General features: G+C 40.5%; 1 protein-coding gene across 2 annotated transcripts in view; it reads left to right on the forward strand.

The window, feature by feature from the left end:
• Positions 1 to 13,950: 13,950 nt before the first annotated feature.
• LOC141775555 (complexin-1-like) overlaps positions 13,951 to 25,668 on the forward strand; it is a 61,270-nt gene continuing 49,552 nt past the window's right edge. The window contains exons 1-2 of one of the 2 annotated variants that reach the window (XM_074649035.1): positions 13,951 to 14,331; positions 15,308 to 15,426. In XM_074649035.1, coding sequence (XP_074505136.1) covers positions 15,396 to 15,426 — 31 coding nt within the window. In that variant the 5' untranslated portion in view covers positions 13,951 to 14,331; positions 15,308 to 15,395. The remainder of the gene's footprint in view (positions 14,332 to 15,307; positions 15,427 to 25,668) is intronic. The other variant, XM_074649034.1, reaches the window with a different exon arrangement.

Consider the following 25,668-nt stretch of genomic DNA (forward strand, 5'->3'; position numbering starts at 1 on the left):
TTGTAGCTATACCGATGAAAAGTAATGCGTTATAATTTGTATATATATACCCTACGAAATCAATTTGTAGACAATCCACGTAACTGTGAACCAGGAAGTATAAAGAGCAACAAACTGTGTAGGGAGGAGGTTGGAGTGGATGGGTGGGTCCAAAAAACACCAGACTTTTCACACAGGAGACCGGTGTTCATGTCCTCATGTGAAACCAAAAGTCAACGTTTATTTATTTGTCATGTAACTTCTATACTTAAGCAACGCAACTTCCGTAGTTATTTTATCACAAACATAACCGAGTAATTTATTGTGTAGACAGAAGTTTATTTTGAAAAGACTGTATGCATGTAATGTGCAGAAATTGACACGTGTTGCTGGACATTCGGAGGAGAACCGTTGTATGAAGATATGTTGCACCAGAAAATGGTACGGCTAAATTAATCCCTGCGTCTTTGTGAAATATTTGGTTCTAGGAACTTTGTAATGAATTGACCATACGCAGAGGGCTGGCTGGTGAACTGCTGTAGCTGGCGAGTTGACCACTAACTTGTTGGGCTACTGCTTTTTTTCTACTCCATTGTGGACTCTCTGGCTGTCTTTTCCAATAAAGGTCAGCACTGTCAATACGGCTTTATGGCGCAAATCCATGCATCAAAGTTCAGGACAGTTGGACTTGATGCAATTTACTTCATTCCCTTAATTGTCCTTTTAATAGTTGTGTGACCAGGCCTTTATGCATACTGTGGCTCAATCAGAAAAAAATGGTTTCACTTGTGCATGTGTATGGGGAGAGAACAATTTATCTTGCAGGCAGTGCACAGAGATAGATATACTAGCATGTATCACATCTAGTCAAGGGAGAGCATATTGGGCATATCAAATTCTCAACTTTAAATTTTACATTCAAAGCTCCCTCCAAGGTCAGACCCTGATTATTTTCCTGCTAGGCTAAAAGAGTGAACACCACCATGGACAAAGTAGATTGGCAGCTCAAAATAGTTACTATAATTGAGAAAGTATACGTAAATCATCATAACTAAACTTAGACTAGGAGAACCGTCTGCAGAACTTTTGTCAAAACATGCAAAAGCTTTCATGTCATTTCTCCAAACGACAGTCAGATAAGTCAGAGAAAATGTAGCTGCACTGCTTCATCATGTGCAGCTGTTTATTTTTGTTCATTTTGTTCTATTGTGTCTGTCTGAGTTTGACTCGGTCCCTGAAGTGTTTCCCCTTCAGAAGATGAGATGTCTGATCCACCATGACACAGCGACAGACTCTCATTGAACTGAGAGTGAACCCAGAAATCTTCAGCAGCATCTGAGATATGAGAAGAAACTCTCCCGAGCACTGCTGTATTGATATAATAGCACTTTAACAGCGTGGGATATTTTAGGAAGGACAGATTAACATTGTTCATTTACATTTTTTACAGCGAGTGCAAAAGCAGAGTCAACAGCAGAAAGGCAAATGGAGATTAGAGAAGAAGGTCAAGAGTTCAGCTGAAGGGAATAAAAATAATATAACTTCTAGGCCTACTTCTTAGTGGGATTTTGAGAATAATTATATTGGTAAAGTAGCATAAATCTGTTGACCAGTCTGTTGTTTTTCTGCATGTTTTTTTCATTCACGTTTAGCGTTTCCTATTTTATTTTGATACTCACCTACTCTTTCGTTGCAGACAACTTCACTTCCTGCCTTTGTGCGTTTTCCCGCCTGTGTGATTGTCTGCCCTGCCCTGATTGTTTTCACCTGTTCACCTCGTTAGCTCAGCTGTCACCCGTGCCACGGTATCATCCCTCCTCCTCCTCCGTTGTGTCCGCTGAGCCTTTCTGAAACCGGACCCTCCCCACTCCCACTCCATGACCAAGTGGACTCCATTTACCGACACACTCACAGCTGAATGAAGCACCCTTCTTTAAAGTGTAGGGTAGAAATACAGCGGCAAGCCCAACGTTTCGTATCAACTGTTGTACACAGCGCCAATAATAAGCTACATAAAGTAACAGTGTGGGCAGTGAGGACTCATTACATTCACTCCACATTAAATAGACCTGGAGAAGAATCAGAATCAGGTTTATTGCCCAGTAGATTTTCATATACAAGGAATTTGCTTTGGTGTTTTAGTGCATAAACAAGAAACAGAAATATAGAATAGAAAAAATTGCAATAAAAATATATAAAAACAAACACAGGACTTTCAACAAGATGACCGGTGTTTGTGTCCCAAAGTGTCGTTGAGTTATTTTGAATCATTTGTGACATGTTTTCTATACTTTTGTTACATTATTTCTGTATGTATTTTACTTTGTTTACATACTTATTTTAGACCCAATCATGATGTTTTTTCCTAAACCTACCACTCAACCATGATGTTTTGTTACATGGCATAAAAATGACACACGAAAAAGAGGTGTACAAAATGATACGCAAGAAGGCTACAATGCATTCTCATGACATGCAGAATAGCTTTGCAATATCGTGCTATTTATACGCCTTCCCATGAGATCAGGTTGAAGAAGATAACATCCAAATTCTTAATCCCCCCTACAAAGCTCTGATTGGTGGACTGACGGTCAGTGAGCATTGACATATAGGAATCGCTGAACAAATCAGAAATGTGATTGAGAGGTCTAGAAGCAGTGTTAGCCAGATGTGACGCACTGTAGTCATCAAAGTCACTTGCTTGGTTGACCCAACCTCCACTGGAAGAGGTTTTGTTGCGGTATAACAACATCACACTACTTCCAACTTTTCTTTTAAGAGAGAATGGTCATTATTCAAAACAAGACTAATTTTTCAGTGTTTGAATAAATTACCTTCTGTTTTTTTTTTCGGGAGTAGACAGTCTGTCAAAAGTTAAATGCAGTGAGAGTCAAGGAGAAGAGAGGTAGAAGCATGTTTATATTTTAGGTAAAGCCAGTTGTTTTTGCTAGTGTATCCTCTGTAATGTACTGAAACCTTAAAAACAGTATGTACACAGCCCAGGTTAGAGTCAGTCATTACAACACCCACCTCTGAAACTAAATGTACTCTCTCTGTTGTTGGATTTGTGCCCTGCATCAACTCTATTCTAGCCTGCTTAGTCGCTGGCTCCATGTTTACCATGCTCAGTGTATCTGGATAAACCCTATACAATATTTATTATGTAAACAGCCAGCTTTGCCATGTTGTGTGTATGTTTTTGTTTTCATGGTTGAAATTAAATATTCATGTACTGTATGATCCAGTTAAAAGCTTTTCCACATAACATTCGCTCCCGCAGAGGCTTATTTGTGCTAATTTCTTTCTAATGCCATGGATACGAGAACCACTACCGAATGGCATCAAGCAGACTTTTATTGAACAATGTGAAATTCTGGAAGAAAATTTGCCAGTTGGCTAACACTTCCACATCTACAGAAATGTTGATTAATGTGCGTTGTCAGTTTAAGTCAACAAATTAATTACTGTATCATAGGAGACAATGAGGGACAGTCGGCTGCAAGTCAAAGACATTAGGAGATCTCAACGGTCCAAAGCATAATTTAGCAATAAAGATGCACTCTATTGGGTCTTATGCCTTTTCCATTATTGACCCAATATCATCAGAGAGAAACCACACATATCCATACCCACTTACCGTATTGTTGAGGTTTTATAATTAGGTATTAATTGAAAATAGAAGTTACAGTCCACAGGATTCTGTAGGATACAATGCACTCATTTACAGAGTTTTTTAGCCTCTTTAGGCTCATTGTCTTGGTTCATCGTCCCATACATGAACTATTCTGCTTTTTTTTTGCTTTTTATTTTACCTTCTTATCTTTCTTTTTTAGTGAAACCCCCTCAGAAATTAAGCCACGACATCTAATAAAAATATGTTTGGAAATTACGATCACAGCATAACACTCCAGATCCATACTGGGTCAAGGGACATTTGCTACCGGGCCAAGAGGATACAATGTGATTCTGCGAGAAAAACTCAAAAGCAATAGGCTATTTTTGCTGTAATTAACTTGAACCTGGTCCAGTCTGTCTCTGCTGCATTTTTCTTCACTACTTCCTGTCACGCCCCCAACAACAGGAGGAGTTAGGAATCAAACCGCCAACCCTGTGATTAGCTGACGACCTGCTCTACCTCCAGAGCATTTTGGACTATTTTGCTTATAGCCTGCTGGCACCATGACACGGACCTGCATGGATTTATAATCAAGTGCACTGAGAGCTTCAGTTCCTCCCGTCTCAGCAGCCAAATGCTGTGGAAGTTCCCTAAAGGAATGATTATTCTCATGCAGCCCACAATAACTGACGAGGCGTCATCGCTCCAACAAAAGGACCTATTCAGAAACTCCCACAAGAGCATTAGGTTTGACCAAACCCTCTCTTTCACTTCCAAGACAAGGAGCCAATTACACAGCCCTCATACACTTCTAATAAACTTCTCCCCCGCGCCACACCCCACGCAAAACACTCCAGAGTGAAGAATTGGTTGTTTATTAAATGCCTCTCAAGTCTGAGGCTGTTCACGGCGTGGAGGAGAGGAAGCGAGTGAGCGGGTGTCTCCCAGTAGACATATCAGTATTATCATACTTGTTCTCTTGTTTCAGAGCCGGTCTCAAGAAAGTTTGCAAAATGGTTTAAAATAACAAGCTCTTTGTGACAGAAGTGAGAGGAATACTTTACCACTAATAAAGAAGGTGGAGAGGGAGAACAAGAAAGTAGTTTTAAGAAAACTAAATAGGGTCACTTTGTCAGTTTGGAATCACAACGAGGTTTAAACAAGGTTTAAACAATGTCTTGTTTCTTTCCCATTCATGGACCATTACTTTACATTGCACCTATTTTTGGATTGAGGGTGTTTTTGATGGTGGTATTTTTGTTCATTGGTGATTTATTAGTGGAAAATGATACTTCATCTTCCATAGTCACTGTTCAAAATACAGCAGGCCAACAATGCTGTTCACGATATTCAATTTAGGTCTTTTTAGTACGATTATTTTGCATGTAGAGATACTTTCAAAGTACGTTGCATGTCAGTCATCATGTAAATGAACTCTGATCCCTGTTGATGTTTCCTCCGATTTCAGCCGATTCCTTCCCTCTCTGTCATGATGCATCACCGCATCTGTCCTCCATCCACATGTGAATTAAACAGACACCCTCCTTCCCAACGCTGAACCCATTCAACATCCTAACCACCATTCATTCCAGCAGCCCATTTCCTTCCACGCAACATTATTACACATGATTCATTTCCTCATCAGTGAGAGCTGTGGCTGCATGGACGGAAATAGAAAAAAAAAATAGATGATAATGGAAAAAAAATGAGCGAATCAGCCTCTACATATCTGTCATAATTTGATTGTAAAATGAATGATAATTTCACCAATGTGCAACACTGTGCTCCTTTTTTTGACCCCGAAGTAATAAAGGCAGACATCAGGGAGGGAAATGGATTTGTGGATGTTGAACATGATGGATGAAGTGCAGCTAACAGAAGAAGGTGAGTTCTGTGTCACTGGGCTTCTTTGCTCAAACTGACAAGTTCAGAGGATCTCATAGCAGGCAGGAGGAGTTTAGAATAAAAGACCACTTGAGAAGTACATGGCAGGAAGAAACAAAAAAGTGCAATTCAGAAAAACCTACAAAAAAAAAAAACTAAAAGATGCTCTGCACACAAAACCAGTGGATACCAGCCTGCTGGAGAGGTGTCCTCAGTTATTTTCACACAGTGTAAATAAGCTAAGGCTATTAACTTTAACCAACATCCAAACGTCTCATAGAGTCCAATTTAGTGTGACCTTTAAAATGACTTGGCAAAACACAAATTAATGCAGTTTTTAACTTGTGATATTTTACCCATATATTGAGGTATATCCTCAGCAAAGCCTTCTGCACAAAAAATTCAGCAACACAGGACTTATTATTTCTGAGTGTGACTTAGCAGTTGTCAGTCCGTGGACACAGTCCGAAACACAGCTGACTGTGATTAGCTGATTAGATGCAGCACTCTGGTTCCTCTTTGTTGGCTCTTAATGTGTCAAAATGTTCAGCTTTTCTTACAGCCTCAGCTGCTCCATCAGTCACAGCTTTTCAAGCAATGCATTTCATCTCCCAGCATCAAATCAAATCACATTTTCCTCTCTTTTTTGGGGGGAATGGACTTTGGTGTGCTCACGTAAATCAAAACATAACTTCAATGTCTAATCAGCTAGAATAAATGGAAACACCTGTGTGGGTGTGCAGAGCCATATCTTTAACTTCACTAAAAAGTCCAGTGGATTTTTTTTTTTGCTTTGGTTAAACTGTATTTTTTTATTGACCAGCACTCTGCTGCAAATCAAATAAGCGATTCAATTAAACTGTGAAAATGTTTTATATTTATGTACAGGTTGTTGTAGAGTTCTGACTTACGAGAGCTTTCTCCATCATAAATATATCAGACACCAAAAGGGTGTAATGTAATGGTCCGTGACCAAATGCTCAGTTTGATTTAGACTGCAGCTTGCCACCTGACATGATTATGTTGCATGGCAACATTAGATGGCTGTTCTGTACATCACATTGCTCAGAAGCATTAGCAAATACCTGAATATTGCTGCCTCCAATGAGACAGGAAATATTTTTTCAGAATGATTCTGGTTCTGGTATATATATGGTACGAGTAGTAGTAGTTTCAGCCCCGTTGCCATAAACATGCAGCAAATGACCTCACGGTGGACAAATCATCCGATCTCATTGTAATGAATGGGCATGTACTGACTCACTGCAAAGGAGCTGTGAGCACAATTGTCTCTGTTTCTTTGTGTAGCTTTCCCTTTGGCTATAGCGAGCTGTCAGACTTAAGAGGCAATGGAGTACAACTGCTACGTTTGTAGAGTCGATTTCAACTCTGATTCCAATTGCTTGAGTTGTTGAGATTGACTTATTGACTCCTGTGTACACAGCAGCACCCGAAAGGTTAAACTGCTGTAGCGCTCTAGAGAGAGTAACCTAAAAGGAACTACCCAAGTTCAAGAAATCTGTTAATATTGGAAGAGTAACAATAAATTAGATGTTTTCAGGCTTCTTCTCCTCCATACCATTGAATCCATCCTCGGTCTACAGGCTGTATACCCACATGGCTACCTCGACATCTGTGATTCAACTGCAAAGCTACTACCAATAACAAGAATGTGTCACTGTATTTCTGTTTTGATCTTCAGGGCCTTCATTCACAATAAATATACTGTAAGAGCTGACAGAGACTTTTGATTCTGCTGAGGTGGAGGATAGCACCTTACACAACACACTGACTCCCAACTCGTCAAATACCGACACTTGGTCAGTAGCCCTATAGGCTCAAACTATGATGCTCTAGGTTTCCCTCTAGAATCAGTTTTGGACGTGTCAGGGACGGCGTGTCAGTTTCTGCATAGTTTACGTTATATGCATAGTGTCTTTTCAAATTAAACTTCCAACGTATCTATACTTTATTTTTCTTGGTTAGGTTTAGGAAAAGATTATGGTTTGGGTTCAAATGGGTCCGTTTGTGACGTAAAATAAGAATGCTTCTGCATTCTCAATTACGTTTTGAGGGAAACGTATTTTCTCCCCTGGAATATGATCTCACTTTTAAACACGTGGTTAGCGTTGTGAATTGAAACAAAACAAAAAACGCAGCAAAACTACTTGACTAGGTTTAGTAAAACATCATGGTTCGGCATAAAATGACGAAAACAAATTTGAAACGAAACACAACAAAAAAACAGCACACAACTTTTTCGTTAGGTTTAGGCACCAAAAGTACTTGGTTAGGTTTAGTAAAAAAACATGATTAAAGTCTGTGTTTGTTTGACCCATCCACTAGTCCGTCCTCCTCCCTACTCGCACTTCCGCGGACTATCATTACAAACTTATTTGTGATACGTCAACAACAACCGTAATCTGCAACTAAATACATTTCCCTCGAAACACAATTCTCAATGCTGTTTTGTTTAATGGGAATGTAATTTTTGGAGACAGGGCTTACTTATGTATGCGGTGTTAGTTAAATACACCGACGACTTTTGGTTTCACAAGTGACAGCGGCCTCCTGGGTGAAAGTCCACGTTTGCTGACCTTTTCACTCCTTATACTACGTCAGTTGCTCTGACCGTCTAATAATGACACGGATGGGTTTACATTGGAGTCATTGAAAGCTCGGTGCATCTAAGGGGTGCCTCAGTGAGTCAGTATCAAACGCTGAGGGCCACTGATTAAGCAGCGGTATTTGACGAGTTTTGCCTCACAATGAATTGGATTGTTTTCTGAAAACTGGGATGTCTGTATTTCAACGAGGCCTTTGGGTAGCATATGATGGCCCAGTTGAACAATTTGGTTTTATTATGAAAAGAACATCATGGTGGAATAACTTCATGGTGATAAATGTAATAATGCAAGCTCAGTCACTGTGAATGCATATTAATAAAGCTCCAATTCAAGTCTACAACACCAAAGGGACTGACACAGCAATGATTATGATCATTATCGTTGGTGAAGTTTCTGTATTTGATACAGTATATGTTCACAATTTGGTTTAGTGGCTGATTCTGTAACTTGCAGCCCCACGTAATCAATGAGTTTGAGTTTCAGTTGATTTTCCATCTGCTGATGTGTGTGCAGTTCAAATAATCATTGTTGGGACAAAACCTGTTCCCACAGCCACATCATGGGGACTCACCACCTATCTGGGGATTAGCATTAGGTCACCACAAGGTTATCCATCTGTATGATCCTCCGGGGAGATGTGTGGGCTGAGCACAGATCAGTATCCACACAGGGGAATAAATGAAATGCGTCAATGGCGTCCTGCAGGCTCCCCAGGTTGATATACAGGCCACCTCGACACTTAAATGCACACATCAGCTTGGGCAGGTCAGTGGGGATCCTCTGATGTCGGTGGCATTGCTGTTGCTCCTGCACTGATAACCAAAGACGTACCACCAACTACTGTCTGTGTGTGTATGTGTGTGTGTGTGTGTGTGTGTGTGTGCATAGCCAAGACACAGCGAGAGAGAGTAAGGAGAACATAGTACATTAGAGTGGGCCTGAGTTGAATTAACAAGACGTCAGGGGAGTATGTGTGAGAGAGAGGGGGAGAGTATGATGCTGTGTGTGTTTTTGCCCTCTTGTGCTCGGCCCTCACAACAAAAGTGCGCCCAGGAGGAAGCAAGGTTTTCATTTCGTCGCTCCTTCTAACTGACTGAGCTCCCAGGGATATTGCATCAGGTGAGGTTTATAGGACAAAGGTTGGATTTAGAAATAGAAGTTAGATTTATAGTATCCAAGTTTGCTGTTTCATGACTTCATCGACAATAATTTTTAAATTTCTGGCAAACAACACTACACTACAACTAGACAGGTGTGTTTTTAATAGTACACCACTCATGTGTGGTATACAGAATAAACTATATGAAACCTTTGACATGAACATGACATTGTGACCTCAACAATGTGTTTAGAAAGAGGCATGTTAGCTGCAATATTTATAGGAAAACAAAACTCACTGTTGATTGATTTAATGTAGAACGTGCTGCTAAACATAGTCTCGCAAAAGCCGTTTTTCTTTTGCTGGTGGACTCAAATGAAGACAAATATCTTTTTATTTTGAGAGGCAGGATTGATTACAAATCAATCTAAAATAAAAACAACACTCATACTAAATTGTAGAAGTAAAAACATTGACTATTTAAGGACTTGCCGACATCCTCCACACAGTATAAATAACTCTTTGAAGAAAGAGTGTCAGTCATGGAGTGTCTCATAAGAAATAAAGAATATAAAGAAATAAAGAAATAAACAAAATATATCGATAACAACAGTTTGCTGATTGATTGGCATGTTGGTTAATGTAATAAGTGATTGAAATAAGAAAACAATAGCTATTATTAACCAAGATCGTTAGCCTGAGTGAACCTTTCTTCCTGATTCATTTACCAGTTCAGTCAATGGATTGAGAAGAATTGTCATAATGTATTTTTTTATATTTATTCTTGAACTGCACCAACAGCATAATCCACTTCCTCACTTCATTTACAGCTCTGTAATTGATCATTATGATTTATCAGAAGACATAAAGCAAATCAAACAAAGTCCCATTGTCCCAAAGTCCCAATACTGCACTGACAAAAAAATCACTTAATGTGAGTTCCTATTGATCTCAGCTCCTGATCAATAGTCATCTCAGGGGCTGATGGAGGGGTCACATGGAGGCTTGTGGGTGGACGCAGATGACCTCTGATTTGGCCAAATGGCCACCCTGGGAGTGGGAGTGGGGTCATGGGGGCAACCTGTAGCAACGCCAATACTCTGTTTGACAGTTGCAGTTAATAGAAATGAATGAATGGGGAGCAGCTACAGAATCAAGTCAATTTTGAAGTCTCGTCCTTCAAGTCTCATTTTACATATTCTCTCTTATTGCATTTAAAATAAGCTGCAATCTCATCTAGAGATAAGGAATGCAAGAGTCAACGCTAATATGCAAATCTTTGCATTCTGTAAAAAATGACATACGTTTCAATATAAAAAGAAAGAAGGAATAGAGAAAAAAGACAAAGTGCACAGCCTGTGTATGAAAGCTGCACTCAGCAAGTTTGTGCAAAAATGAAAAGGAGAGGTCACTTTGAAGTTTAAGGACTTCCAGAAACCCTGTAAGGTGACATCAGCAAGACATGCTCAATGTGCTCATACTAATCTGCCCAGCTGCTCTTTGATGCTTTATGTGAAAAGAAACCAAAGGGACAAGCATGACGAAGGAAAAGATTTAGCATTGGTGATTCCAGCTCTTCGCTGCACCTAATTCGACGGTTATCAGCTTATGTGTGTGTGTGTGTCAATGTGTGTTATCGGTCGTTATAAGCTTTATGGGTCAGTAGGGGTATGCAATGCCTACTACGTTGTAAAAGTGAAAGCGAAACTTAAAAGCAACACTTTCGCTGCTTTTGCTACGTTCACTAGAGGTCACTAACGTCTGATTTTATTCCTCCTTTTGGTGATTGCCCAATGATAAAACCTACTAGTAGGTGTAGCAGGCCCCTACTGACCCACATCTATGAGGCTTATAAGCACAGATAACGCCAATTTGATGCACCTGATGCTTCACTGAAGGGGCAATATTTTGACATTTTATTTAATAGTTTGCTCTGGAGTTTCATTTCACCTCCTTACGTGAACTGAAGACTTAAATACATTTACATGTTCTACTAATGTCCAAACAACATGCCAGAGTTAACCTACCTCATCCCTTATCTGCTGCGGTCCTACATTTCATAAGAATAAGACGGGTGGATTTTAGTTTAAAAATCTTGCCCCGTGCTGCTTTAAACTGAAAAGTATGGTATATAATAGCACCATGCAGGTAATGCTTTACTTACATAATTGTATACGGGTAAACTCATCTTCATGTATGTGCAGTTGCACATATAACACAGAGCAAAACATTTTTTGAAGCCACGGTAAACCACAGTATTTGGGAAAAAAAAACCTTGGTGGGGAAATTGAGAAAGCCTAATTACCTGAGTTTGGCACACTGTTCGACATTTTGCTACCAATATTGCTCAAACGAAGTGAGCGGTGAGATGAAATGAGACAGGGGATTAAAATTCTCTACATGCAGCCTAATTCCAGGAAACATGTCAAGTCCCTGTTATACAGCTGAATAGTGAAGGGCCTCAAGTTGGCACGATTTTTACATACAAATCATGTAAACCAAAGAACATCAGTGAATGCTGAATGGGGATGCTAAATGAGCTACAGCTCAGATGGTGTATGATGGGAAATTTTAGTGTCACAGCTTTGCATAAATTTGCAGAACACATCATCTATCAGGATAAAGTAGAATTCTGTATGATGTTTGGTATCAGTAAAAAGATCAGCAGGTAAAACCTTCCTGCAAAAAAAAAGATCCAGATAAGAAGAATGATATGAACTGGGAGCCAAAAGGGCTCCAGTGGCATTATGGACTAAAACCAGCTCCAGATCATATTATATCTGCTGGGTTCAATCTCACTGGGTAGAGCAACAGTATCCCTTACTGTATGAATCCCTTTCCATGTACAAGATCACCACTTTTTCCATTTGTTGTAACGCAGCAGCCATAAAAATGATGTGCTGGGTTTGAAGTGTGACACAACTTCTAAATGTAAGTGGTGAAACAAGTAGATACAGAATATGTATGTACAATATGTGACAGTGTCATATAGTATGTATGAATGTGTCTCTACAAGCTCTCAGATCTGGAGCTGGATCTATAAGAGTGTAGGAAGACATTTGAGGGCACTGGGGCCATAGAAAGACTCCAGTCCGCATGTCGAAGAGTTCTTGAGCAAGATACTGAACCCCAAATTCCTCCCGAAGGCTGTGCCATCGGTGTGTGGATGAGTATTTATATTAGCAAGCACCTTGCATGGCAGCCTCTGGTCATCAGTGTATGAATGTGTGTGTGAATGGATGAATGCTGACATGTAGTGTAAAGTGCTTTGAGTGGTCAGAAGATTACATAAATGCAACGGCATTTACCTCGGTGTCGTCAGTGATTCAGGCATTCAAACTGTGAACAAAACGCTTCACAACTCAGTGGAAGCTCATTATTTCTCTATTAAGCTTGGCTACTAGAAAAGGGAACATAATATCCACTACCTAGTTGGTCAGAGAAGCAGTGACGTACAGGATCAGTCACGTTGCTCGAACAGTGAATGAAGGTTACGCATTCAAAGCAATCATAAGAATGCACAGGAAACAACTTACTTAGGTTTAGGCAAGACAACGACTTAGTTAGCTTTAGGAAAAGATTGTGGTTTGGCTTAAAATAACTCTGGAACTGGTGTAACTTAAGTACGTAACTTACCTGACAAATAAATCAATGATGACTTTTGGTTTCACACAGGACACAAACGCCAATCAGCCTGAAGTAGGTCAGGGTTAAAAGCTTTGATTTGCTTTGTTTTTTTCAGCCGGAAATGTCTGCACGTATAGCGTTAGCCTCGTTGGCATCCACAGGGGCTTGTTTTGGCCGTAACGGGCAAAAAGGTCGGCATTGTGCGTTTCTGCAAACCACGGGATACGTTGAATGTCGACATTTCTGAACAAAAAATACATTTCATGAATACGTTTCATATAAGTATCACGTATCAAGCTTGCAGCAAAGCACAATGCCATGTTGTTAACGTTGTGAAATGATTGGTTAGGCTTAAGGCAACAAGACTACTTTGTTAAGATTAGAAAAAATATAATTTCCATGCTTCAGATTTTTGCTGCCGGAGGTCACACCAGGTATCAGGAGGAGGTGCCTCTTTTTTCATTTTACCCTGCCCTGTACACAGTCTTTGCACACCACTGACATACACCAAGGATGATTTTGAAGAACATCATTTTTTATGTTTTATTTAACCTTTATTTAACCAGGAGTAAAACGTCATTGAGATTAAACATCTCTTTTCCAAGAGTGTCCTGGCCAAGATAGGCAGCACCACAGTTACACGGTTGCAGACATAAAACAAACATAACAATTGAAAACGAAGACAAAGAGCATATTACAGAATCATAAGGTATTACAAAACATTCATCAACATTCAAAACATCTACAGCCAGATGTGCCTGGCTAACAAGTCAAATATAATGAATATCAATATGGGTGTATAGGAAAAAGCTGGAATTCCCTATATTATAGCAACAGCATGGAAGGAACCCCCATTGGAGCATTTTGTGAGGTTTCACATCTCTTGGATGCAAAACAAAGACAGTGCAAGGCAAACAAAGAGACATCCAGTTACATGTACATGTTTACCCCCATATACCCATCATATCCCCCTCTATATATTCTGCACTACCGTTTTAAGTGGAAGCCCTTGCACAGAGAAGGAGGCGGGCTGCAGGACGGATCAGCCAGCCAGCGTCAGGCTGAATAATTGATCTCTCTTTATCGGTCAGGAGGACGTTAGTGGGACGTCTCTCTCTCTCTCTCTCTCCATCCTCTCCATGTGATTCACGCTCCTTCCCATCACGGTGTGAACGGCAGCTGCTTCACCACCAAAACCACCCCCCTCTACTCCTCCTCTTTCTCTACGTGTGTGTGAAGTGAGTGTGTGAGTGTGTGTGTGTGTGTGTGTGTGTGTGCAGGAAGAAGACGAAGCAGCAGGCAGGAGGAGGCAACCACCACCAAGGACGTCCTTTTTTTCGAGCCTGGAGATGCGAGGGACGAGCAGTTAAGATTATTAGCCTGTGAATGCTGTTTGTACTGCTGCAAGGAGAACTTCGCTTGCAGCTGAAGCTCTTTTCTGATCTTCTGTTTTTTTTGGTGTGTTGAGTGTGTGAGGAGGATATCAGCCCAGGACGGAGGTAATAATCGCTGCTTGACGCGGCCGCTTTCAGTGCGTTTCAAGCGGGGTTTTTTTGGGGAGCTATCCAGTCGCGTTGGTGCTGAAATCCACATCTCCGATCAAAACGAGGAAGTGCATGAGCATCCATCTCTGTCTCTCTCTGTGTACGATATTGCAGAGACATATTTACTGTATATGTAGCTGTAAACATGCATGTATATCAGGTTTCATTGCTGCGTAATGAACACGCTGTGCATATATACAGAGCAGCTTGTTTGGAGCCGGAGTGGGATGGATGGTTGTGTTCAGGGTCCCCTCCAATGGAGGATGGAAAGTTTTACCACATGATCAGGAAAAAAAAATAAAAATACACACACACCAGTGGTTTTAGTCCGGCGTCCACATGCAATGACAAACAGACTGTCCTGCAAAAGCTGAGGACTTGCACCCGTGCACTTTGTATAAACTCGCTCTGGTCACATACAGTAGAGGTTATTTCTGGTCGTCGTGACACCAGTCAGTGCCTGACACTTAAAGCTGTCCGGGGTTCTTCTTGGGAAAAAAAAAAAAGGTGCCACATTTGCTAGGAAATAACGAACCACAGCTGCTGATTTTGGTTTGTAGATTGATGGTGTTTTTTCCTGTGTTTTCCTGTTGCGTTCAGGTTGAGTTTGAACCATTGACCTTGGTGTCCTTGTCCAATTGACGCATTGGAGAAACGTGCCTAACACACAAATACAGCCTAGATGTGACTGTTGTTTGGCTCCGTGCAAACTGTAATTGGAGCTACATGTGGAGAGTCATTCCAGAAATGATTTCTATAGTATTCTTTAAATATTTAATGGGGAGCGTGTCTGTAGTAGTGTAAAGTGAGTTTATAGTGACCTCCTTATCCTATACTTAATGGCATGATCAGTCAATATACTACTATGTTGTATTGAAGTTTTTGAAAGAAATTTAGTTTTTTTTTTTTTTTTTATCATTTTCTTTCCCAGATCTGGCCACAAAGGACTTCTACTTTTCTGTCACACTTGAATGTAACATCGCTTGGACAAGGAAGGCAGGGAATTAAAAGCCATCATCATGAATTTCGTTATGAAACAAGCGTTGGGAGGTAAGAGCGACCTTTTCTATTCACTGTTGCACCCCCAGAGTGTGCATGCATATGTTGTGTGTGTGAGTGGTGATAGTGGTTCTTGGAGATTTCATTTTTCCTCCAAACTTCTGTCTGACTTTTTGATATACGGTGTCTTCCCCAATTGATGTTCACATTAACACATCATCATTGTTGTCTTCAGTCTCAAAACAGCTGCAGCGGAGGAAGCTGGTCGATGTTATATTTCTTTTTTTTTGCCTCCCCTTCCCTGTCTGCGCTTTCCCTCCACATCTGCTGCTGGCTTGCTGCACACATGGCGTACAGTAGTTGGCCCCTGGGGCACACTGAGTACAGCTTACTGTAACAGGCTGGTGATTTGTAACTTAGACTGTGGCCGAAAGGGCATTTCATGTTCCAGTGAATGCAACCTGCTTACCAAGAGATGTTAAAACAGGTCTTTGAGAGTCTTACCATCAACCAGCCTGTAGTGTAGAGGCACCTCTTGTCTGGACGCTGCAACGACTCTTATCTCAACATGCTGAGTACACGTTTTCCACCTGAAGGGGAAAAAAAACAATCAAGGCAAAATCTAATCTTCAATAATTTCATTCCAGCATGCAGGCATGTGAATGATTTTCTAATTGCTTGTGCTGCAACGACTCCCCTGGCATGAGATTACCATAACAGAGTAATGAATTTCGAAAGAATATGAACTTGTCATTATGTATGAATATGCAAATGGTGCAGTGGAAGGTGAAAGGGCCCCAGTGGTTTTTACACTGCTTTGGTGATTTGTCCGTAGCGAGTCCGTAGAGCCGAGAGGAAATCCAACCCTGGTCTGCTGCTGTTGTTTATCCTCAGGAGATGATCAGAGTCTGACGTATCTGCACTGAAAGTCATTTGTGGTCCTCAAGCATCTAGAGTGTTTAAGTAACCTATTAAAGGAACAGTGTGTAACAATTAAGGGGATCTATTGGCAGAAATGGAATATCATATTAATAAGTATGTTTTCTTTAGTGTATAATCACCTGAAAATGTGAATCATTGTGTTTTTGTTACCTCAGAATGAGCCGTTTATATCTACATAGGGAGCGGGTCCTCTTCACAGAGTCCACCATGTTTGTACAGGCGCCCAGAACGGACAAACCAAACACTGGCTCTAGATTTGGCCATTCCTGTTTTTGCGTTCTCGTGACGGCCACCGTAGTTCTCCTACACGCTTGGCAGAGACTTCGGTTGGCTGCAATCTGCAACCTCACCACTAGATGCTGCCAAATCCTACACACTGCACCTTTTAAAGCCTCTGAAAAACTTAGTTTCAAGTATTTCCCTCTAATAATAAATATTCATGACAAAGTTAAAAGTTAAAGAAAGCTTCCCAGAGCATTATTTATTAAAGTCGAGTCCTTTTTATCCCTTTTAGATCACCTCCTCGGTCGTATTATTTACCTATTTAACAATATATGCAACAGAAATTACAAAAACACAGCCTTTTGGAGCAATTTGGGGTTTAGTATCTTGCCCAAGGACATTTCAACGTGCCAACTGAAGGAGCTTGAGGGGATTGAACTGACGTTTCACACTTCTAAAACACTGCTGAAATCTACAAAGCTGTAAACTACACTATAAAAATAAGATGTGGCAACTATTGCATTATTGGAGACATGGGATGATGACACTGGAGACAGAGGTACACATCATCAGGTCTCCCATTGTCACTGTCTGAAGGCTTGAAAGGTGGCTCTGAAAATATTCCTTTGTGGAGGACAGCAGCGTGTCAATAAATCATTAAATACTATGGCAGAGTTTTGGAGCTGTGAGGAGGAAAAACTATTAGTGTTGTGCCACCTGATTATATTAGTTTGAAAGAGGCTTTAGGCAACTTAAACTTAATGTTAGGACTAAAAAAAGAACAAAAAAACACAAGTTCAATGCCATATTGCTGCCTATTTTTGACATATGTCTCAGTTCACCAACTATTATCCGAAGTAATTGTGCATATCATGCTCATTTCCCGGTTCATACTTGTTTTTTGGGTTTCTACCAGAACATGTTTACATGCATTGCTCTGTCTGAAACGGTCCGTTTTAGCGCCAGTCTCTTTAAAAAACCCTTCTGAAAAAGCCCAGTCTGCTCTGATTGGCTCGTAAGAAAAATATGGTGCACCTTTGCAAAGGTACTTCTTAAGCTCTAGGCGGTATATTCTAATGAGCCTGCATTTGACATAGGAAGGGAAGCCACATCTGATTGGCTTGTTGAATCACATGTTTTCTGATCTAGGCAGCCCACAAAAACTGACTGAGCTGTCTTATTTCACAGTTTGTGGATTGGTAGGCACTCCAGATACCCAAATGTATGAGCACAAACACTGAAAAAGTCCCCTTTAAGATTCAGATTCAGTTTATTGTCATTACACCATGTACATACTGGACCCACTGCATTAAACAGCTGCTGAAAGCCCCATCTTCCTTGTGTGATTTCAAATGTAGCTACAAACCCAACTCATTCTCATTCATTTACATTCTGACACAGAGTCTTGATGTGAAATGTGATTGTTATTGCGTTCATGTTATTTTATGATGAGTGCTTTCTACTGTGGAATTTCTGCTGTAAACTTACTTGTAAACATATAATATGGTGAGATTGTTGGATGAAGCTGACTGAGTTTGTCAGGTTGTCAGTTGGGCAGTTGTTCCTCATTATTTCAGTGATACCACAACACTGCTGCAGTCTGCTGCCTACTTCCTTTTTCCAGTGTTTACATTTTCACAGGACAAGATAGGCCTGATTACTCATCTCCAGTTTGTCCAGTGAGGGCTTTCTCTTTTGTATGTGAAATCTAGCAAATGCTCACTTCTCTAGGACAGATTTATATTCATATAACTTTATTTTTGTCTCCTTATCGCCATAGATTATACTCTCACTCAGGGATTTGATTTTGTCATTAAAATTAAGAATTATTGAACTCTTGAAGCAGAGAAACAATGATTTGTAGTAAGCCGTTTTATTGATAATATCATATAATAATTCAAAGTTATTTGTAAAGTATATACAGTAGAATATGCTGCAAAATGGGGATACAATTCCTTGTATCATATATATATATATATATATATATATATATATATATATATATATATAAAATAACACGTTAGCGGAAATTTGTTTAATTAATTTAATATTTTTAATCCATTAACACAATCAATTCAAATCCATTGGTGCCAACCAAACGCTCCAAACTTACGCTGAATTTTGTCAAGGAAAAACTGTCATAGCCATTTTCAAAGTGGTCCCTTGACCTCTGACCTCAAGATATGTGAATGAAAATGGGTTCTATGGGTACCCACGAGTCTCCCCTTTACAGACATGCCCACTTTATGATAATCACATGCAGTTTGGGGCAAGTCATAGTCAAGTCAGCACACTGACACACTGACAGCTGTTGTTGCCTGTTGGGCTGCAGTTTGCCAAATTATGGTTTGAGCATATTTTTTATGCTAAATGCAGTACCTGTGAGGGTTTCTGGACAGTATTTGTCATTGGTTTGCATTGTTAATTGATTTCCAATAATACATGTATACATACATTTGCATAAAGCAGCATATTTGCCCACAATGTGTGATTAATTTGCAATTAATCACAATTAATTATGGACAATCATGCGATTAATCACGATTAAATATTTATATATATAATTGTGATGGATTACACAACAATAGCAAGACTTCAAGAGTCTTTCCAAGAGATCTTTATCATACAGAAATTATTCGAAGCCAATAGTAACCAGAAATAGGGTAAAAAATACATTCACAAATATAAAATTGTGTAGTCTGTGTTAAAAAAAAATGGCCAGCAAAAATGTCTACATGATTTATAGTTAAGGAGCTAAAACTTGCAAACACAGTGATATGTTGCTTTAATGCTGCTGGTCTCTGTGGCTGTATTGTGTTTGTGTCAAGAACAGTAGCTGTGAGTTCATCATGTATTAAGACGTGTGTGTGTGTGTTTGTGTGTGTGTGTGTGTGTGTGTGTGTGTGTGTGTGTGTGTGTGTGTGTGTTAGTGCAGGTGCCCACCAACAGGCTCCGACAAAGCTCTCCGTCAATAAAGACAACGAGTCAAATCCGCTGAACTGTGCATAAAATAAATTTCACACATGAGGAGAACCAGACTGTTTGTGTCGAGGTCTTCACCTTAAGCAGTATTTCTTTCCGTCTTGGGGAGCAAGGATTTTTTTTGTTTTCTTCTTAAGGAGTAATGAGTTTTCAGTGTGCAGTGGATTAGCTGTGGGCTATTATCTCACTTCTCCCTCTCCGTGTGCGCTCTGAGGCGAAACTCGCACTCCATCTGCTCCCATCTAGGCCGTGATTTGTATTCTGTCTGTTTTATACAGGGAAGAGCAAGGTCGTCTCACATGGCACCGAGGCCGGGCTCCTCTCTGTCATCCATCCCTTTCAGCCTTTGAAATGCAAGTCGTAGATCAGAAGTTCCCAAAGTTTTTCATGTCAAGGCCCCTCAGAAGATGAATGGCTCATCTGAGGAGTCTGAACTGGGATATAAAAGGCCTTGCAGGTTGTTTTAGCTGGTTCACCACTGACCTTGTAGATTTAAGTGTAACTGCACCCAGGCAAATCATATTCTTAGAGCTGCTAACTAGTGGTAACTACGTGCTTTTTCTATACTCCGTGCAGCACAGCTAGTGTATGTGTATGATCACAACATGTGGTCATATTCAGCTGTGACATTCTCACTCCCAAATCGTCAAATGCCGATTATTACATGAGTTATTAGTCAAGTTAACGGCAACTGCCATCTTTTTCTAGCCCTAACTAAGTGTTAGTGTTTTCTAAATTTGTGAAAACGGAAGTTTATTTTGAAAAGACACTATGCGTGTAACAAGCGTATTTCAAAATAAACTTCCGTTTTCACAAGTTTAGAAAATACTAACACTTAGTTAGGGCTAGAAAAAGATGGCAGTTGCCGTTAACTTGACTAATAACTCACATACTCACATACTAACGAGTCACATGACCAACGGCGTGTCAAAAAGTCAACGTTGACGTTTAGTTTCACACGGGTCCTGCGTTTGTTTGTGTTGTTTTAGTATATGAATTTTGGCAACTTGTAATGTTGCCAAACTTCCCCAAAAATTGAAAGCAGCCATGCATTTGCAGCAGTCGTTTTCCTCATCTCCTCATCAGTTATCATTGAGTCAAGTTTATGACATGGTAAGCACAAATATAAAATATATGGTTTTAGATAAAGGTTCAAAGCATGCAAAAACACCTGTGTGGTCCTTTAATCTGTAGTGAATCAGACCAAACCCCATAGAAAAACTTCAAGGATCGCTGGAGTCCCTAATCCACAAGAACCACCGGCCATAGCTTATCAGTGACATGTAGGGAGAAAAGCAAGGACAAATGAGGAATTGATTCAGTCTGCCGGGCAGTTAGAGCAATGTGTGTGTGTTTGTCAGTGTGTGTGTTTAGGGCTTTTATTGCTAAAATGGGACACCATGCAGGGGGAGAGGGGAGGATTTATTAGGGATGACATCATCAAAAATGCTCGTAAATGTAAGTTTGCTCTCTTCCCTCGATGAAGCTGCACCTCCAGCTCCTCCCTCCTCCTCAACCTTCTCCCTCCTCCTCCTCCTCCTTTCTCTGGCCTCTCTGCCCTCAGCCTCGGCGGAAGAGGAGGAGGCGAATGAGGTGTAGGAGGAGATGAAAAGTGACAAATTGATCTTTAAAACTGGGTGTTATATCATCAGCGGCTGACGGCAGAGGTTGTAAAGTCGCGCTGCACTCTGGACCGGCAGAAGCTGTAATCTCCGTTTAATGGGAGATGTTTTCTGTCGTCTGCGGCCTTGGAGTTTCTCTATTTCTCCTCTCTCCTCCCCTACCTCTATCATTCCTTCATCTCCACTCCTTCCTCTAACACTTCCTCATCTTCAATCACGTTTCTTTATTCCAACCTCCTTTCCCACCTCTCTCAGTTCCTTCATCACTCCCCTCCCTCCCTGCACAGCTCCCTAACCCTCTCTACTTGTACTCCATCACTCTCTCTATATCCCCTCTTTGCTTTTCCATCCTTCAATTTAACTTTCCTTCCTCACTCCTTCGACGATTACAGTGAATCTAAAGGGCGAGGCAAGGAAACCTCAATCAGGCAGCCACAGGGGATACTGGGACGTGTGTGTGTGTGTGTGTGTGGGGGGGGATTCAGTATTGTGTGTGACAGACAGACAGAAAGACTGGGGTGGACCTTAGTAGTCAGCTTTTGCTGGCATTAGATGATAAAGTAAGTGTGTGTGTGTGGGTGCCCAAGAAGGACGGAGAGAGAGATGATGGCGACACAAACACACCGAAATACACAAAATTGGACAGCAACACACAAACATGTGAACACTGACACACACCACCAGGACAAAAATATCCAATTCAAACTCTCTGACATACTGGTAAACAAAGCACACACACACACACACACATGGACACACATACAGACACACACACACACACACACAGGGAGTGCTAATCAGTGGGATGCGACAGACCTCCCGTGCAGCCCTGCAGTTGAGCCTTTTACACACATCGACTGGACACATGTAAACATTCTCTAAGAAGACAAACTTCTTTGAGTCAACAGAGAATAACTCTGGATAATAACAGCGGGTGGGTGTGCTGCAGAGCATTCGGGCAGGATGCACACACAGATATATACTCACCGAGTCAGGGATTTGAGGGAAAACAAAAACAAAAGAAAAGTCACACTGCTGTCAATCAGTGTCAGATTTGAATTCCGCTTCGTGACTTATTCCTCATGGCTCCATTGTCTGTGCAGACCAGCAGTGTTAAAGCTGCACTATCTTATTTTGTCAGGAAAAATAATTATGCATTCAAGAATATGTTGAAAAATGAAAGAATTAGGTGATTTAAAATGAAATATGTTGCACCATGTCAGGTGTTGTTGCCTTTGTAAGTGCAATTTTGAGCGAAATTGCTATTGCTGCACAGGTAAACACGGTAACTCCATCGTACAAGGACATGTGGTTTAAGCCTTTATTTATTCCGGACAGGTTTCAGATGCCTCTCTCAGTGATGTGTTGAGCACTGAGCAGCTTCACTGTATGGAGGCTGAGTATTTTTGCTCTTGTTTTATTCTACGTCACTAGTTCTGATTGTAGCATATTTAGACGGGGCATTTACATTGCAGTCAGTACAGACTACATGGTGTGCAAATGATATGCCAAACGCAAGAAAGGCGCTCTTATTGCACACTAAGTGCCTTGTGAATTATCGTGACATTCTTACGCCTTTTGCTGACAATGTACACTAATGTGGGTGTAATAGGTCCAGTTATGGACAGGTGCATTCATTGTAAAGTCTCATGCCTAATATTGATAGTGTACCTGTGAAAAGGTAATATGCAGTATACTGTATGAGGCAATTCCCTGAGCTCTGGTTGTGTGGTCACATAGGAGATAAAACATAATTATCCTAAAGGATTAATTAGGATTAGCTGAAAAACCCTGGAGGATATACTGTATGGCTATATGGAGATGTTTAACTCCTGTGTGACCTTACACACCTCAGTGGGTATATGGGCTGTCATTTGTTTACTTGTCCAACTAAAGAAATAGAGTAATGTTTGTATAGTGTCTGGATTTCTTTCGCGGTTTTCATATCATACATTATATATCCCACATAATGTACATACATCCCCTCCCTCAAAGGACATATTTAAACAAACCTGCATTTGTAAATCAGTGGCTTTTACATGCCCTCTTCTGTATGCCCTCCCTCTTTGCTCATCCCTATCTCTTTTTTCTTTTTCATCGTCCCTTTTTTTCCTCTCCTCCTCTCTGCCCTCTCTCCGTCTTGCTCTGTCCACTCTCTGCTAATGAGGCTGATATGGACTCTGTCTTTATGAGCTATGTGCATGGCCTCCGTCCTCCTGCTGTCTTTAAAAGAGCAGTGGGACAGATTCACGCTCGGCCAGAGTTAATTGTGAAAACGTAATCATTTTTCTTTTTGGATTTAAACAATGGAAACTCGGCCATGTGAAGCTGAAATGGGATTTTTTTATGCAGTAGCAGTCCCCATCAGCGTAACTGTGATATTACAACATGTTAATGCCCTTCAGCCCTGTACATAGAGTCCTTCATGTTTCAAATATTGCTTTTTTCTCCCACATATCATGCAAAATGCTGTTTGTGAGCAATATTTATTTCAATCAGGCCACCAAGAGTTTAACCACAAGCTTAGATAACATGACATGTAATTTCTATATGACACACGCTTCCTGCTGGATTTCATATAAAACCTTTGCGCATGGGTGGGCTCTGGTCTCCGTGAGCAATTCAAATGAGTTTCTTCACACTTAACTGGCTTTCAGTCGACTTGGCATATAAGAATAATGTTTTATGGCGGATATCAGCCTATTTGAACCCAATTCAGAGAAATGAGCCAAGAAGGGAAGCAATGTAATCCTCATAAATTGATGTGCAGTAATGATATCTGCCTTCTTTAGACACCTCTGCTGCACTGCACAGTGTTTTTTTTTTTTATCATTCACGGGGTAGAGCCTTCCTTTGTAAAGAATACAAAAATAACAAAACACAGATTTTAAACTCATTTGTAAACCAAAACTTGGGTCCAGCTGTATTGAAATGTTTGAACTTGAGTTGAAAACTTTTCATTTTTATGATTGAAACGTTTAATTTTGTCTGATTTTTTTTATATTATTAATATTTTCACGAGAAAGCACCAGACTTTCATTATGCCTGCCAACCATAGACTGTATATAAAAAGTGGACATAGTCACCGTGATGTCGCCCACTGGTTTGTGGACTACGGTTTTGAAGCCTTGAGTTCGGCTTTTTGGCCGTCACCATCTTGGCTTTTTTTAGACCAGAAGTGACACGAGAGGGTGGAGCTAAGTACAACCGAATGCTGAATAAGACATTTTTAGGCGACCAAAACAATTAACTTTCATGAACTGAAAACACACTGTGAATGGGTTACAGACGAAAACAAGGACAACTCCCAGACCGGACATCGCCGTGGTAGCGACCTGGCAATCACAAGGTAGCCACGGCCTAAAGCATCCCTTGTTTTATGGTCTATTTGACTCTAAATGGGACCATAATTTCCAAAATGAACATCATGCTGTATTGAAGAAGACTTGAAACTAGCGATTGAGACCATAAACTCATGTTTACAATGTTTACTGAGGTAATAAATCAAGTGAGAAGTAGGGTCATTTTCTCATAGACGTCTATACAATCAGACTTTTTTTGCAACCTGAGGAGTCGCCTCCTGCTGGCTGTTAGAAAGAGTGCAAGTTTAAGGCACTTCAGCATTGGCTTCACTTTTCCGACCAAATAGATATCAAAGTTACAGCAGAGTCAGGCAAATATGTAAACGTACGCATATCTCATTTTAGAATAGGCCAGTCAATGGAAATGAGGTTATAAAGTTCATAAAATGGTAATATGGTGGAATTCTATCGGCAGGAAATACGGCTCATTATCACTTAACAAGAAAAGGGATAACACCACAGAGCTAAAAAAACACCATAAAAAACAGAGCCCATACTCCAGACACCTTTTCTTCAGAAGCATGGCTCTACTGAAGGGGCCGATATATAATAAAAGTGTCAGTCTGATTGATGTATTGATATTTTATTTGTCATCGTGGTCCAGCAACTCACCCTGAAGGCCTCCGTGTCACACTGTGTGTGTCGTGTGTGTTATAATCATGAGGAAGTGACAGCGATTGACCTGCGGGGATTTTATGAAACTGAAGTTACAGACCGCTGTCTTCAGAAGCAGCCGTGTCCAAAAGATCTAGTTTGGTAACTTATGAAGCCCCCTGAGGCTTTCGATAGTCAGGACTATTGTCATGAATTAAAAAGGGAAAGTGTTTTCTTTTAACCCAGGCTGGTTCTGGGACTGTTTGGGGCACACATGCTCTTTTGCAGCAGCAATGGGATTCAACCTATACCATCGAAACAGTACAATCAAAGCCTTCTGTCGGCAGCTTCCTCTTGTTTCCCAATACAGTAGAAACCAAGTCAAGACTAAGGCCTGTTCCAATCAAAAGTGGGTAATAAAAAGTGTAGATTTTGCCCAAATGTAAAAATAATGGCAAAGGATTTTCTTAGAGTACTGCACTGTACCTCTACACGTCAAGATTTAACATCCAGTTAATGAATTACGAGAAAATTGTTCTAACCAATCTTCCTCGTGTCCAGCTATCTTC

Source organism: Sebastes fasciatus, chromosome 10 (assembly GCF_043250625.1).
Source record: "Sebastes fasciatus isolate fSebFas1 chromosome 10, fSebFas1.pri, whole genome shotgun sequence".
NCBI lineage: Eukaryota > Metazoa > Chordata > Actinopteri > Perciformes > Sebastidae > Sebastes > Sebastes fasciatus.